Below are 15,610 nucleotides of genomic sequence, written 5' to 3' on the forward strand. Positions count from 1 at the left end.
AATAAAAGAAGCTGAATTTGGCTGTGGGCAAGAAGGGAAGGGGCATTATGCAAACACACCAATGGCACTTGGATAACCACTTTCTATTCAGCAATAATTTCAACGGCAAAAAATGCAGTGAATAGCAGAAGGATGGAGAGGGAGAGAAACAAACTTTCCCCATATATGAAGTACGCAGCATTACCATATTCCCACAACAGAAGCACAGCCTTGAGGGAAGGTATATGGTGTGTATACAATAAATTGTGTGGGAAAGGGCCCTAGTCTCACTCAGCACGACTGAATAATGAGCAGGGGCCACCTACTGTGCATGTAGCTCCTGTATATCCACCTACATCTATTTCTGCCCCGTCAGCTCCACTGCGTATAAATTATATGTTTTCTCTCTGTATCTGTCTTGCCCTTGGGACATAGAGAGCATATTGCATAACCAAACAGGTTACCTGTTGCTATGTCATATCACTCCTTCAAATAGCAAACTTAGGCTGCCAAAACAGAGTGGGGGAGGGGGAGAGAGGTACCAGCATGCTTGAGGGCATGAACATCTGCAGGAATTTTTCCAGATGACAATAACCTTTTGGAAGTGAGGCAACCCAAACTGTACCTACTGCTCCAACTGTGGTCTCCCCATAGGTTATGATATAGTATAACCATAGTATAACTGTGTTTTGATATTGGCAGTTTTGTTTTCTTTTTATCCCTTCCTTAATGATCCCTAACATGGAATTCACCATTTTTCACAGCTGGTGCACGCTGGGTTGACATCTTCATCATGCTATCCACTATGGCCCTGAGGTCTTGTTCCTTGTGAGTCACTACCAGTTCAGATGCCAATAATTTATATGAGAGATTTGGATTCTTTTGCCACAGTGTCCATCACTTGACATTATTGTGAAAAGATGGAGGAGGGGTTTAGAATAATCTGTTTTATAACCCAGACTTGGGGTTGTATTTCACTGTGATAATCACATCTCCACATTTGGGGGGGGGGGGGAGAGTTTCTAATTATCTGAATGCATATAAAATGAGAAATGTAATTCAAGCTCTTCTAATTGATGCAATGGAAAGGTGCTGACATGACAACCGAATTTGTGCCTTTGGCACAAGCCAAAGCTTTTACAGCTTTAACTAAAGGCTACATGTGTGGCTTTTTGTTTTTGTTTTTCTAACTCTGCAAAACAAGCTACAGTAGTACCTTGGGTTACAGACGCTTCAGGTTACAGACTCCACTAACCCAGAAATAATACCTCGGGTTAAGAACTTTACCTCAGGATGAGAACAGAAATCGCGTGGTGGCGGTGCGGCAGCGGGAGGCCCCATTAGCTAAAGTGGTACCTCAGGTTAAGAACAGTTTCAGGTTAAGAATGGACCTCCAGAACGAATTAAGTTCTTAACCTGAGGTACCACTGTATAAGAGTCCATTGCATGCTGCACTGTTAGTGCAGCTGATTTGCTTTGGGTTTGTGTCTGAAAGCATAAGCCAGCTCATAAAGCTCTTATGTGGACCAGCTACTATATAATTAAACAGAGGCACACACGACTCTCGGGATGAATTACATTACCACTACTTGCTACTGAATTTAGTATCCTGAAAAAAACAACCATGCCTCAAATTTGTATTTAGAGCACAGTAAATCCCAGGGCATTGTAGCTTCAAATCTCCTGCTCACAGTTTTGGATTATTGCGTGTGGTTTCTGTGTATTGTGACTGTGCCGAGATCCAGCATCACATATTACGTATTCATTTACCCTGCCACTGCCACAGAGGAGAGCAAAATGGCCTTAATTATTCATTCCAAATGTGGATTTTCTTCTTGACTACGTAAATTCATTTGCAAAATGAAGTGAACCAAGAAATAATTGTGATTTACTGTGAATGCAAGCTCTACAACAGTTTCTAGCTCATCATCTTGAGCTTGTTTCTCAGGTAACTTATTAAACATTGGAGAAGTCAGAAGAGAGGTATCAGGCTTGTACTGCTCTTCAGAAGCCTCCTGTGCCTGATCCAGGATATACTTACATAATTCATGCAGATAAAGGCTATGAAGAAGTGTTGGAAGTGGAAGATAAAAGATAAATACAAGCAGGGTCAGGTTTGAGTCAGAAAACTGCACTGCAGTGGACTCCCTCAGCAGAGCCAGAGCTATGTGGGGTGGGAGTGGACTAGCTGGGTTTCCCCCCCCCCCCAGGTGAAGCCTCCAGAGGGGGCACCATTGAGACTCCCAGCCTGTGTGTTGGTGTACGAAATGTGTGTGTGTGTGCGCACGCACGCCAAACTGAGTCTTTGACCCGGGTTAAATAAAGCCTAGTTTCGCCCCTGTCCCTCCGACCCTGGGTCCTGTGAAATGGTCCTGGAAGTGACAATAAACAGCACACTGAGTTTGTGGCCATTTTACTTTTCTACAGTGTCCCAGAGCACTATGGGAAATACTTGCTCCAAACTGCCTGGCATTGAGGGTCCCAGACAGGCTTTACTTCCCCAAAGTTGCCACATGCTGACACCGGGCTTGAATTTAGGCGCATACAGAGAAAGCCTTGGTTCTTTGTATAAAAGATCCCCTGTGTAAAGAGCTGAAAGCATACTCATGAGCTATGTAAATATTTCACCCAGATAAACTCAGCCTGCTTATTTTGAGTTACCACAAAAGTTCATGCAAAATCAAGAGTAATACCAGCGCCACCAATATGCATCTTCAACTCAAGCAAGTTCCCCAAGGTTCAATATTTGTTGCTACTTCCCACATAGAACTGATTACACACTGGCCCTAGCATAAGCAATATAGCAGAGAACATAGCAAGGATGTACTCTCACAGTTTAATTCACACACAATGTGAATGTTTAATGTGAATGTTTAATAAACCATGTTGCCTCACAGACCAGCAAACATGATGTGCCTTGACTCTCCAAAGCTTGGTTTTCCAGCTGCTTGTCTCATTTATTTGTAGCCTTATGAGCAGGGAGGTGGCCCCACACAAATTGGTTAGGCAAAGTTGTTGGAATCAAGCATAACACCAAACTACAGTTAAAAACAAGCCATGCTTTGTCAGCCAAAAACAAACCATGGCCACATATCATGGCTTGCCGACAGAAAAAAAAACCATGATTAATCTGCTAGGCTAGGTTCAAACATTTAACCAAAGCATAGTTAAGCTAAACAAGCCATGGTTTGGTGTTATGTGCAAATGAGACCACTGAAATAGCATGAGGCAAACTTTGCAATATTTTAGTTCAGTATTATAGACTTTGTTTGAAAGATATTATTCCAAAAAAGAATACCAAGCAAAATTATGTAAGAACAAGGCAACTAGAGAAGTGGGAATGCGTAAATGTAGTGCATTGTACACCTCAGGTCTTGGATGTGGTCCCAGAAGTATTGATTTACTTTTTAATGTAATGCATGTTTATGTGAAGTAATTCAAAATTGTTCTATCAATGCAAGCTTGTATAATATTATTAAGCTCCAAAATTCAAGAACTCTGTCAGCTTTCTGTAGAAGATATATTATTCTGAGCCAATTTATAAGTAACAAGGTTAGAATAATTGGGGTCCAAGAAAACCATTCTTGGACGTACTTTCCCCAAATTAAAACAACTCAACAGAAAAAGGCCTCAGTTCATTGTTTGCCTTGGGTTGTGGTACTGGCTTTCACCAGTGCAAAGATGTTGCACTGGTTGCACTAAAACAAGTGTATCAGGGCTGCCCCTGGATGTCTTATCGTTAGAGGCAAAACAGAAAATGCTGCACCTGCCATGTACCCACATATCCACTGCCTGCAGCAGTGGCAATGGGCATGAGAGCAATGGACATGCAGCAGAGCAGGCGGCCAACAATTGCCAGAGGCAGTGAGCAGCACGTTGTTCAAGAGCTGGATTTGCCACCGCTCACAGCTATCTGGAACCAGCAGCCCTGAGACAATTGCCTCACCTCATGGGCAGGCTGGTCCTGCGGTGTATGCATTGCAAACACTAACCGTTTATGTAAATAGCTCTCACATGTGCCCAAAGAGTTATTTCTGAACGAACCAGCAGTAAATCACACAAAGTAAGTGAAGTGAACTCTTTATTAGAAAACAAACAAACCAGGATCTCCATAGGAGTATCAGGCCTAATGAGCGCAGCAACTCTTCTTCAGTAGGACTTGCCCCCATGAAGCAGTTGCTGAGACTGAAGGTCCCCTCCTCCCCAAAGCAGCCTAAGTACCCACCTTTCCAATCTGAGACTGTGCCTGTGTGCCTGTCTTTGCTCCTCCCACTTTATGACACTCCTGGTTCTGGGAGACCAGGGGGCGGGGAGGAGAGCTTGTCGCAGCAGAAGGGGGAGACACCCATGCCTCTTCACCAACCTGACTCATCTCTCTGGCTCTTGACCTTCCTCATCGCACTCTCCTACTGCAGCTTCTACCTCTGATTCTGGACTGTTCACTTCACTAAGCCCTGTTAGCTCTTCAGCTTCTGACACGTCTTCTCAATCTTCTCCTTCTTCTCCCTCTGACCACTCATTGTCATCTCACCACCAATCCCCGTACTCTGAGCCTTCTTACTTTGAGGGTTCCCCAGCTGCTTCCTCCCACCATTCCTCTGTGTCCAGCCAGTCCATGACAATTCTTCAGAAGGGTTTGCTGTCAGGCTTCTGTTGTTTGAGATAGGCACAGCAGTTGCAGGTATACTGTGGTTTCTGGTAATGGTGGACATCTGGTTGGCAATGTATGGGCTTCCCAAATTTTCAGGCTCCTGAGTCCTCATTGTGATGATGGGGAGAAGGAGCACACCCAGAGATGGGTCCCGGATCCCCTTCCCCAACAAATTATCATAGCACTATTCCTTCAGGTTCTGCTATCATTATGCTGATCCATTATTAACTTACGAGTATCTAGAATTAGCCTGCATGCTTCCTTGTTTCACCTAACAGATTTCCAATGCTGCTCTCACAGTCCTGCCCACTAGAGAAGAGTGTTCCCAAAAGGTGAATGTATTCAGAATGGAATGTCATTATTTCTTTTTCTCACATTTTCAAATACTAACACCCCCATAAAAGTCAAACCTCTCAATTTGTTGGTTGTGTGATAATGCCCTTTATCTCATTCCTAAAGGACTCCTTCCTACCATCCAGTTCATCAAAGCACACAATGCTGATCAAATAAAACATGTGCTGTTAGGAAAGCCAGTAGTCACAAACATGTTGTAAATGCTAACTTCAGCATCTAAAATCCATACCACCCCCCACTTTCTCCATGTTAACTCCAAACCCCTTGAATTCTAATGGATCCTATCCTATCCTATCCTATCCTATCCTATCCTATCCTATCCTATCCATAGCAGTGGGTCTCTTTCCCTGAAACAGTTGTCAACATTATAGCTAGTGAGCAGAAAGGTACCCAATGCAGATAGCTATATATAGCTGCAGATAAAAATGCTGTTGTGAATCGCATCCATAGCAACACACTACCATGCTGCAAAGTACAAAATCGGTAAGGTCACAAAGATTTAAAAATGGAGGCTACAAGAGCTTAGGTTGGACAGCCACATGAGGAACTGATGGAAAAATAAAACCATTGGATTGGATTGAGACTTATTCATGTTTAAAGTAGAGCCATTAAAATCAAATATTGGTTTACTCCAAGCATGAATGCCAGAATCCCACCCATTGGCTGCATTCAAGTGTCAAAATAAACCATGGTTTATTGTGAGGGGAATGGACCATGCTCAGGCTTACACAACTCCCATTCATCCCTTCTTCTGGCACAGCTACAAGAAGGTATTCAGAAGCTTTTGGGTGCATTTTTGATTAACCACAGGTTGCCATTTCATCCAGATACAACAAACTGTAGTGTAAAAATAACAGCCTACACAACTACTCATACTGCAGGGGAAAACAATGCAGAGAAAGAAGAAAAACAATCAACTACAGTGGTACCTCAGGTTACAGACGCTTCAGGTTACAGACTCCGCTAACCCAGAAATAGTACCTTGGGTTAAGAACTTTGCTTCAGGATGAGAACAGAAATCACGTGGCAGCAGCAGGAGGCCCCATTAGCTAAAGTGGTACCTCAGGTTAAGAACAGTTTCAGGTTAAGAACGGACCTCCAGAACGAATTAAGTTCTTAACCTGAGGTAACACTGTATTTTGTACATTACAAAAGCTTGCATTGCTCCTGGTCTGGAGTTTATTCCTCCTTGTCACAGGCTACTGTGCAAATACAAATTTACAAGTTTGTAGCGAACAAGCGTAAAGTGGTAGTAATAGTGACTTGATATTATGTTCAGCTAGGGCCAACCTGAGATACATTAAAACATGAAAAGAGAGGAGTTTTGATTTTGTGTTTTAAAACACACTGATCGCTATACCACCGCACAGGCTGTAAATAGCAAAGAAGATTAGAACACACTAGAACACAGAGTAGAATGAGATTAGAAATGACATTACAGGTTTAAAGGCCCTTACCTTGCCACCTGTCAGAGAGACGTACACAATACCAATTCTCCCAAAACAGTTGCAACAGACTAGAGAAACCAACACAAGGCTCTGTTATGAGGCCAGAGACTGCCGTGCTCAGGTGGATGTGTTATTAGAACAAGAATCGGAGTTAGGAGGGTGCTGAGTTGGGTTAAAGGTTCATACTGTATGTTCACAGGAGACTAAATAGATTGTAAAGTAAAAATCCAATTAGCAAGTCTAACTGTAAGAAGTTGGGCTTTGAAACAGCATCAACAAATTGTATTAGCAACCAAGGAAGGGATCAGAGCAAAAATTTGAAAAAAGCCGATTTATGCAATTGATGGATGAACAAAATGCAAACATTTTAGCTGCAAAACATTTAAGATTTTGCCTATACTTTATCTCAACTTAGTCTGTCCCCAATCTTTGCCTATTTTTAGAAAATATTACAACAGGATATAAAATGTTACCCACAACCACATTTTACACACGGGCAATTAAAACAGCCCTTAAACGTTGAAAACAGTCCCCATTTCACCTTACCTTGAACAAATAAAGCAAAATATGTCATGATGTTTGGCTTTCCTCTTCTCTTTCTCCTAAGTATCATCAATTGACAGTACAAAAAGTAAGTAACAGAAATGAAGGGAGCAATTATGCCCCCCACTGGATTCTCCCTCAACCCCCTACCAAGACAATATTAGTCTTATAATCAATTCCTTGGGGGGGGGGTGCAAAAGCAACAAAATTCTAATTACAGGAAAGACACTTGATTTTCTTTGCTCTGCAGTCCTAAGATGTCAAAATGTCTAGACAGCTTGAAAAAGAAACTTTGACACAGCACCCTTTCTTGACAGAGTGGGGGGAGGAAGAAAGATAACAAGCTTATTACACATAAGTCATCCCTCATTACTTAAATTGAGCAGAAACATGCAAACTGGTCTGCAGCTGGAGTGAAATGGGAAGCTTGGGACATATTGAAGAATTGTCAACAGCCCATGTTATACTGATCACAATTTATTTTATTGCTTCTAGACAGCTGTATTTCCTAATTTCAATCAATAGTGGCCTGAAGTTAGACTGCTTTTGCACATGTGAACCAAATTCTGCAGCAAGAAAATGTACATTCTGAGCTTAGAATGAATTTTGCAATATTTTACAAAAGTTGTCCAAAGTTACTGAGTTTGATCAGAACCATTAGTACGGGAAGCCTTGAAGGCTTGAATCCTGACCACAAAATATCCCATTCAAAGCCCACTTTGGTTTCCATGCATTTATCAGATTTTCTACACATTCCTTGGCAGGGAGGGGATAAAAGCACTTGGGCACTTTTTGCTTCCAGCATTTATCTCTAGCAATGATTACTATATTTAAAAAAGAAAAAGAAAGTCATCCTGCTTAAGAAGCCAAATCAAATGTCAGATTCTTTGGCAGGTCACAAGGCAGAGATGAAGAGCATACTGAACATTTTTCTGACTGCAATTCCTAAAAGCATAGAATTCTAACACCCAGATTTCCTTCCTCCAATAAGCAGTAGCAATAGTCAACATTTGCGAAACACTCAGATGCACTGCACAACAAGCTAAAATTATGATGCGGAAATCTGTGGTCAACAAGAGGGATTTAAACTTCTATTGTTGTACACACAAAAGCAGGTAAAGCCCTATTCAAGCCGAATGTAAATTGGATGACAAATCTCTACAAATATGCTTTGTTGTATCTTCTTCCCTAAGTCTAAAAGAAAAGGATATAAAGATAAGGAGGCTAAAAGTTAACTTTAGGTCAACAAACCCATTGAGTTTTGAGGCCAAAAACAAAGTCAAGAAACACCAAAGGAAAAAGACTATAATAGATACATTAAGCTGGAACTAACCTCCAGGGGTCATCCAGGCTAACCTACCCTGTAGGGGTGGGATTCTAACTCAGAAAACTTTAACCAGCCAGGAGGCAAGACAAATAAACCAAAAATAAAATAAAATGAGACATTAGGGAGCCAGCTGTCATCTATTTAATGGTATATATGTTTTTTGTGTATATGTGTGTTTTTATATATGTGTGTTTTTATATTTTGTGTATATGTGTGTTTTTATATTTGTGTGTGCATACAAGAAAAGCCCTTTTTATTAATTTATTTAATTTTTATTTTAAACAATAAAGTCATTTTTCTAAATATCTTTATTTCTTTCTGTTTAGCTAACACAAGTAAAAGGTTAACTACTGAGCCCCCAAGATAATCATATCTTGGTAGGTTGGGCCCACTTCTTGGTTCCACCCCTGTGTTAAACAGACTCATAACATTTCAGCCAGATAGTTCTGCCATGTAGGAGTTTCCAACTTGTGTAGAAAATTATCCTCATCTAACACTATGGCTGTGTGCAAACGTAACTCTAAACCATGGTTTAGCACTATATGCAGAAGTGGAAACAAAATGCAAGTTACAACACAGGAACAATGAGGGAAAGGCAGTATCAGAGTAGTATGACCCTAAATGTCCCTTGCTAGGGATCACCAACAGGAGGGTGATATTGCACGTGTGTCCAGGAGCAGATGGCTCCTACTGCACTCCTAGTATAACTGGGAGCACCACGATCCCCGACATAGCATCATGTCCACACCAGGGACTGAGGTTCATTCCAAATAAATTATGATGCTAAGCCAAAGCTTGTTCTTGGCTTACCATTTGTGGTTTGGAACAAAACTACCCTCGACCCCCAGTTCTGATATAATACTAAGCCAGGAAGCATGGTTTGTCAGTCCCATTCCCACTAGTGGAAGAGTGAAGCAGCAACCATCTCTGTATTCATAGTAAACTATGGCTTACTGTGACATGTGAACTGAGCCTGGAAAGACTGAAAGAGATGAAGGAGTAACAAATACAAAAAAAGGGAGATTTGCTATATATATACTTTCTGCTCCGTTTGAGAATTTGGCATGTTTTATGCCTCTGCCTTTACAGACAAACTCTTAATAATTTATTGCCTTTGCTGCTTTGTCAATATGACACACTCAATTTGCAAACTCAACAAAATGATCTGTCTTGGGAACTCAGCCAACAAGTGTTTTATGAAGGCTTCAAGCAGAGAAGCCAACTCTGTTAAAACAGCATCCTGTTGATAAATCCTATCCCTATAGGTAGAGAGTGTAATGTGAGCAGGAACTAAAGTGATCAGATCCAGCTATAATAGTGTTAGAAACCCTTTGTTGTTCTTTCAAAGGTTGTGGGTTCACTTGCCATATTTTGTGGTCTAGTAGGCTTACACAATTATTTCTTTTCCATGTTACCTTCTTTGTCACATGAATTATCAATCCATTCTGTTTGAGTCTGGGTGCCCATACAGTCTTAACATACCCTGCCTGACTTCCATCTTCACTTTGCCCTTGCCTAAACTTCTTGTGGATTTCTCCTATGTAGAATAAGTGAATGGTTACATGGTTGGTTGGTATTTAAGAACTATGTGAAAGCATTGGTGTTCCTTTCTTGGGGTGCCATGCTTCATGTCGTCAATCCACATAAGCTTGCTCATCGCATGAAGTGCTGCATATGAGAATGAACCATCAAGATTGAACCACATATGCAAACTATTTCTCAGTGGAATCAGTTCACATATTTTGCTGCAATGAGAAACCACAGGTGTACATATATACACAAACCAAAATCTCACTTTTGTACTCCCTTCTCCCTCTTTTCCCATTCATTCTTTTTCTGTTGCAGTTTTCTCAATTATAATGGCATGTGTTTGTGTGGGGTATGTTGTGTTGTGCGTGGAGGAGTTAAGTGTGGAAACACAGTATGAGCAATATGTCAATACAAAACTGATGATTTCAAGAACCCATAATCTAAACTAACATTGCTTCGTATGAAAAATAAGTTACATACAGGAGAAATGTTCTTCTCCTTCTAAATCACTTCTGTGACTTACTGATTTTTCAGGAAGGCCCCAAGATAACTCTCTCCTCAATGGGTCTTTTTCTTTCTGGTCTCCCTCCCTGCATCATACTTCATTGTCTCCCACTTTACTACGTTACTATGGTGACCTCAACAAAGACTTTGCTAGGCCTCTGGGGCAGAGACACAACCAACAGTACTAGGATCACAAAGCTCACCCCCCCTAAGTGCAACAGCAGAGGAAAGATAGCCATGTGAGTTATGGGGGTTATGGGGCAGGGAGGGGATAAGCAACTATTTGATTGGGAAAACATAAGCAAGCAAACCTAGTTATTGGATCCCATTATTTTGGTGGTGGCAGTAGTGAGGAAGAATAACTTAAGAGACCATTTTGAAGTGGTGGTGCTTCCTATGTGTTACTGTGCTTGCCTTTACAACAATCCTGTAACACAGCCAGCAGTGGTTGTTGCTCATTGGGGCTGGTGGAGCAGAAGGGCAGGACACCAGTAGGAGTAGCAGGAGCTCGAGCCAATGACAGGCAGAGAGAAATAATTCTGTTTTTGTTCCTATTCTCATCCATGCTGAGTTCTACGAGAGAAACAATGGGCCTAAGGAGGAGGAAGCTGACAAGCAGTGCCACCCCCTGGGCTGGTTGTCAGTAAGAAGGCAGGCAGGCAAGGTCTTAATAATCATAGAAAAATAATCATAGAATCGTTGAGTTGAAAGGGACCACAAAGGTCCTCTAGTCCAACCCCGCTGCAACGCAGGCTTGCTGAGGGCAGGCTGGGGCTGGTGGCACAGTACCCCATTTTCCTAAACAGAAGCATCCACTGGGTCACTTTCCACCTCCATTTTATCCACTTAGAATAAAGGTGAGGGAAAGTGGCTTATCTAGGGCTATGCAAGAAAGAATTTCAACCCATCTCCCAGACCAAGTGCATCAAATATCACCTGAATGTCTGCATAGGCCATCTTAAATGCAACCACACAAAGAGAACTTTGATTTGTTTTCAAGCACAATATTTGTAATTGAGTCAATTTACTTCACACATTTAGCTGCTAGGCATAGTGTGGGGAAAAATGTACATGCATGTGTAGACCAGCCTGTGAATGGATTTAGAGCCTACCTGGACCTGGGAAGACAATGCTGGATCTGGGAGACTTTGTACCTGCTCTATTAAGGGGAGTTCAACCCCTTCAGAACAGGCTACACAGTTAATTCCAGGACATGAGAACCACTTACTCCCAGTGTCTCTGTCTTGTCAGGATTCAGCTTTTGTTTATTATCCCTCATCCAGAACACTGGCATATTAAATCCCTGTCCAGCCTCACATGGCTCAGAGGAGAGAAACAGGACAGAGTGTTGTCTGCATTCTGAGGGCACCTCACACCAAACCCTTCTCATCATTCTCATCTTCTCACAACATTCTTTGCTTCTTTGTGATACCTGAATTGTTCTCAGTGTTTTGATTAAATATTTAAATGCATGAATAATAAACCAAATACCACATGCTTGCTCAAAGTGTTTTGAACAAAATCTATTTCTTTTTAGTAGTTAGCTTTTTCCCCATTAACAGCATATTAAATATTTTTCTGGGATGCATTGTTACAGTGTTTATTCAAGGTGTTGTAAACTGTCACTGGTCTACTGTTGCATTTCCACATATTCACATAATTTGCCAGGTTGCTGCTGTTGGCATTCTCGTGCAGTTGACAATAAGTTCATGACTGAACATTCACACAACATAACTGGGACTGTCAGTGCTCCCACATGACTGGCAATAACAACAATTTCTGATATTTGCTGCAATATATGCATATGGTAGTGAGTTTTATAGATGCACTCATTGTGTGTGTAATGAAAAGTGTATCAGTTCCCAAATATATTGGATAACAAACGTTTATTGTTGTATCTCTCCTCCCATTTCTTCTCAGATACACGATCTCAGATTTTTTGCTGCTATGTAGCGAGCTGAGTGGGGAGGAGAGAGGGACAGAGAGCCTGCTTGCTTTAAAGGAACCAACCGGACAGGAGCCGCTTACACTCGTGTAAGCGACTCCTCTCCTCTCCCGCTTTGCTCCTTTAAAGAAGCGGGCTCTCTGTCTCTCTCTCCTCCCCACTCAGCGGCTCTTCTCCCGCTTTGCTGTTTCAAAGCGAGCCACGGAGGAGGGAAGGAAGGGGAACCATGGATCCTCTGCTCACAACTGCAGCAGATCCCCCCCGCCATCCGTAGGCATTCCCTCCATAATACGCACAGACATTTCCCCTTACTTTCTAGAAGGAAAAAAGTGAGTGTTATGGTGCAAAAAATACAGTAACTTTGGCTGAGGCTCTCTGTCAAGTCAAGGGCACATTAAGCAGTAAATTCAACTTTGTTCATATGCTATGTGTAAAATGGTTGGTGGTTGCAATTCATAGGAAGAGTAAAAGAGTAAAGAATGTTTTGATTTGCAGAGAATCTATGCTGCACAGTTATTTCTGTTTTTTCACAGGGAAAAGAAATCCAGCATAAAACAAGTCATTGTGGAAGAAGATGAAAATGAAATAGATAGGGATGCCGCTAACAGCCAGCTCGTGGGGGTAAAGGAGAAGGATTCTCCTGTCCTCAAACTCAGCGTGATGTTCAGCCCCAATCTGGACAGTGAAAGAGTTGGCAGCTCCAGTCCTTCCCCTTCTCCTGTTGAATCCCCGAAGAAACAGAGTGTGTAAGCATTGTTCACAAATGGATTCCTTCATAACCTTTAGAGCAGCTTTCTCCAAATTGGTGTCCTCTGGATGTTTTGGGCTACAAGTCCCCTCAGCTCCAGCATGCAGGGCCAACGCTCAGAGACAATAAGAGTAGAGTCCAACACCATCTAGCTAGGGAAGGCTGCTTCGCCGTTTCTTATATGTAGCTGGCACAGCACAATTTTGCTCCCATGTCATTTTTTTAGAGCCTTTTATAGACCCAAGTGAACATAAATATCCTAACACCTGCTGGTTAGACATGAGCTTTATTCTACTGTACCGACACACGTGCAAAGGTTTATACAGCGTTAACTTAAAATTGTGCAGTTTGCCATCTGAATGGCTGACACCTCAATCATGTTTGCACTTACTTTTGGGGACTGTTCCTCCACTGAAATAACGAAATCCACCCCTTCCTGGGTATATAACTGAAGTTGATCAATTGCCTCTTTCCCTTTGTCTTGTAAGGATGGGACTGTGAGGCAGCCATATGCCCTTTGTCTCATAATGGGGCAGAATAAAAAAAATAAAAAATGGGGCAGAATAAACAAAAGTAAACTGGGAATGATGCTTGTTGGGCTCACAAGGAGGGATGCCTTGTGAGCCCAACAAGCATCATTCCCAGTTTACTTTTGTTGGGCTCACAAGGAGGGATGCGGAGACTTCCGGGGTGGTGCCACCGGCAATGGCGGACTGCCTCTGAACTGGAGGGACTAGCTCCACGGAAAACGGGTCTTCTCCGCTACGGCGAAGTGGGGACCCACTTAAAAATCACAGGCGGCTGAAGCCTGTGACCATGGGACTCGGCGGGCACCTTTAGCGCCCCCCCAACCCGCTAAGGAACCCACTAACGGGCTCTGAAGTGAAGAGGGGGAAGTGGCGCGGTGCTGTGAATCAACTGCTATTTCCGTGGAGCGAAGCCGCATAACTGTTGCCGGAGAGCGCTGCCTTTTTCCTGGGACAATTTGGACTTTAAAATAAGCACCCGTGAGTACTTAGACTTTGAACAATTGGACATCAAATAAGGACTTGCGAGTAGGAAAGAATCGGACTTTAAAAATTTACTTGAATTTAGTACGGAACGGGAAGGTCTAAACAGGAAGTCATCCTTCCGTTCTTTTGTAAACAGAATAAAGCAAAGGCAATTTAAACTAGAGCTCAGGAAATCGCTTTTAAAAGATTGGATTTCACCATTTAAAATTGTGGAACCCCCCTTCGACAGCAGGAGAAGGGGGGGATCTTTTTGGACTGTTTAAAGTGACTTTAAAGTGAAGTAACTTTCCTCCATCCTGATCCTGGAGCGGGCTGTCAGGACTGATGCGTGAAGTTCATTAACCAAAGACAAGTGTTTTTGACAGATGGCTAAAAGAAGAGAAACCTCGTGATTCCACTGTTCCCTTTCGCATTTTAAAGGATTATATATGGACAAAGTATCTTAAAAAAGGAAACTTTGTTGCAAGAATAAATAGAAGTCTTCCCCCTAGGGGGAGTCTGTGAAATTGTAACTGTGAAACTGTAATTAACTCCAGGGAGTCGACAGCTGTTACAGATTACAACCGTGGGAACAAGTATCTGACCTTGTAGGACAATGTATTCAGAAGCCTTGTTGTATGCTCTCTATAAAACAAACGATCTACTGGAACAATTACACGAGAAGGTGAATTGGATGGCGACTTTGACTAGAAATTTTGAACAGGCAGTGGGAAACTTTGAACAGACAGTGGGAAAATATGTGGAGCTCAGGATTTAAATCAGGAGTGTGTCTTGACAGAACAGGAGTTTTTGACATTAAATCAGGAGTGTGTTTTGACAGAACAGGCCCAACAGGAATATGATTTTTTGGATTTGACAAATGAACTTGGAAAAAGCCATATCTGGAAAGGAAAAGTTTGGCTTGGTTTGGAAATGGGGGGCTGGATTGACCCCCCTATGCTGGGATGTTTGGACTTTTCAAATACGGCAACGGGCCGTGAGATGTTTGGGACTGTGGGGGCTCTCAATTCTGGAGGGCCTTTGAAACATGCTTTTAAATACTACATGGAATTCATTGTTGAACACGGAAAAGGGGCTGATCTGTTGAGAAGGGTTAAAAACATTGTCAAGCTGGAGTTACCACGAGCAGGAGACAAGGGAAAATACAGTTACAAATATGAAGAAGAGCCGCGGAAGGGTCATGGAAGAGACTTGAGGGCCTCGGACATAAGGTTGCCAGGTTAATGGGCTAGATTGACAGGAATAAGGACTGACAAAACCTGGAACCAGGAGGAAGGGACGCTGGATGAAGATTGGATCTGTTTATACCTCTTTTTTCTACCATTAGAACTGTTTTATAAAATTGATGAATGATAGAAAAATGTTGGAATGAAATTACTTGGCTTTAGCAAAGATGTTTAAAGAATTATGAAAAGAATATTATGATTATGAGAAGTTGGTAAGGATAAGATTTAAGTTTTAAGGTTTAAGGTTTAAGGTTTATTTTATTATAGAAAGATAAGGTCAAGGATTTGCTGGGATAATTAATAACTAGGATACAAAGAAAGGGAGGAGGAGGAGGTCTAAGA

At 42.0% G+C, this 15,610-nt stretch overlaps 2 protein-coding genes across 15 annotated transcripts in view; one reads left to right on the plus strand and one right to left on the minus strand.

Moving 5' to 3' along the window:
* The window catches only part of RASSF7 (Ras association domain family member 7), a 91,339-nt gene extending 80,893 nt beyond the window's left edge, over positions 1-10,446 (minus strand). For 5 of the 11 annotated variants that reach the window (XM_080975667.1, XM_080975661.1, XM_080975658.1 and 2 more), the window contains exon 1: positions 10,356-10,446. The gene's annotated coding sequence lies outside the window, so the exon portion shown is untranslated. Of the gene's footprint in view, positions 1-10,312; positions 10,332-10,355 lie in introns of those variants that run through there. The other 6 variants (XM_080975668.1, XM_080975669.1, XM_080975659.1 and 3 more) reach the window with 5 other exon arrangements.
* Positions 1-15,610, plus strand: part of LMNTD2 (lamin tail domain containing 2) — an 88,757-nt gene that overhangs the window by 28,561 nt on the left and 44,586 nt on the right. For 3 of the 4 annotated variants that reach the window (XM_080975607.1, XM_080975608.1, XM_080975610.1), the window contains exons 1-2: positions 10,448-10,575; positions 12,815-13,027. In XM_080975607.1, the coding sequence (XP_080831733.1) occupies positions 10,463-10,575; positions 12,815-13,027 (326 nt within the window). In that variant the 5' untranslated portion in view covers positions 10,448-10,462. Of the gene's footprint in view, positions 1-10,447; positions 10,576-12,814; positions 13,028-15,610 lie in introns of those variants that run through there. The other variant, XM_080975609.1, reaches the window with a different exon arrangement.

Source organism: Podarcis pityusensis (assembly GCF_964106645.2).
Source record: "Podarcis pityusensis genome assembly, chromosome: 1".
Classification (NCBI taxonomy): domain Eukaryota; kingdom Metazoa; phylum Chordata; class Lepidosauria; order Squamata; family Lacertidae; genus Podarcis; species Podarcis pityusensis.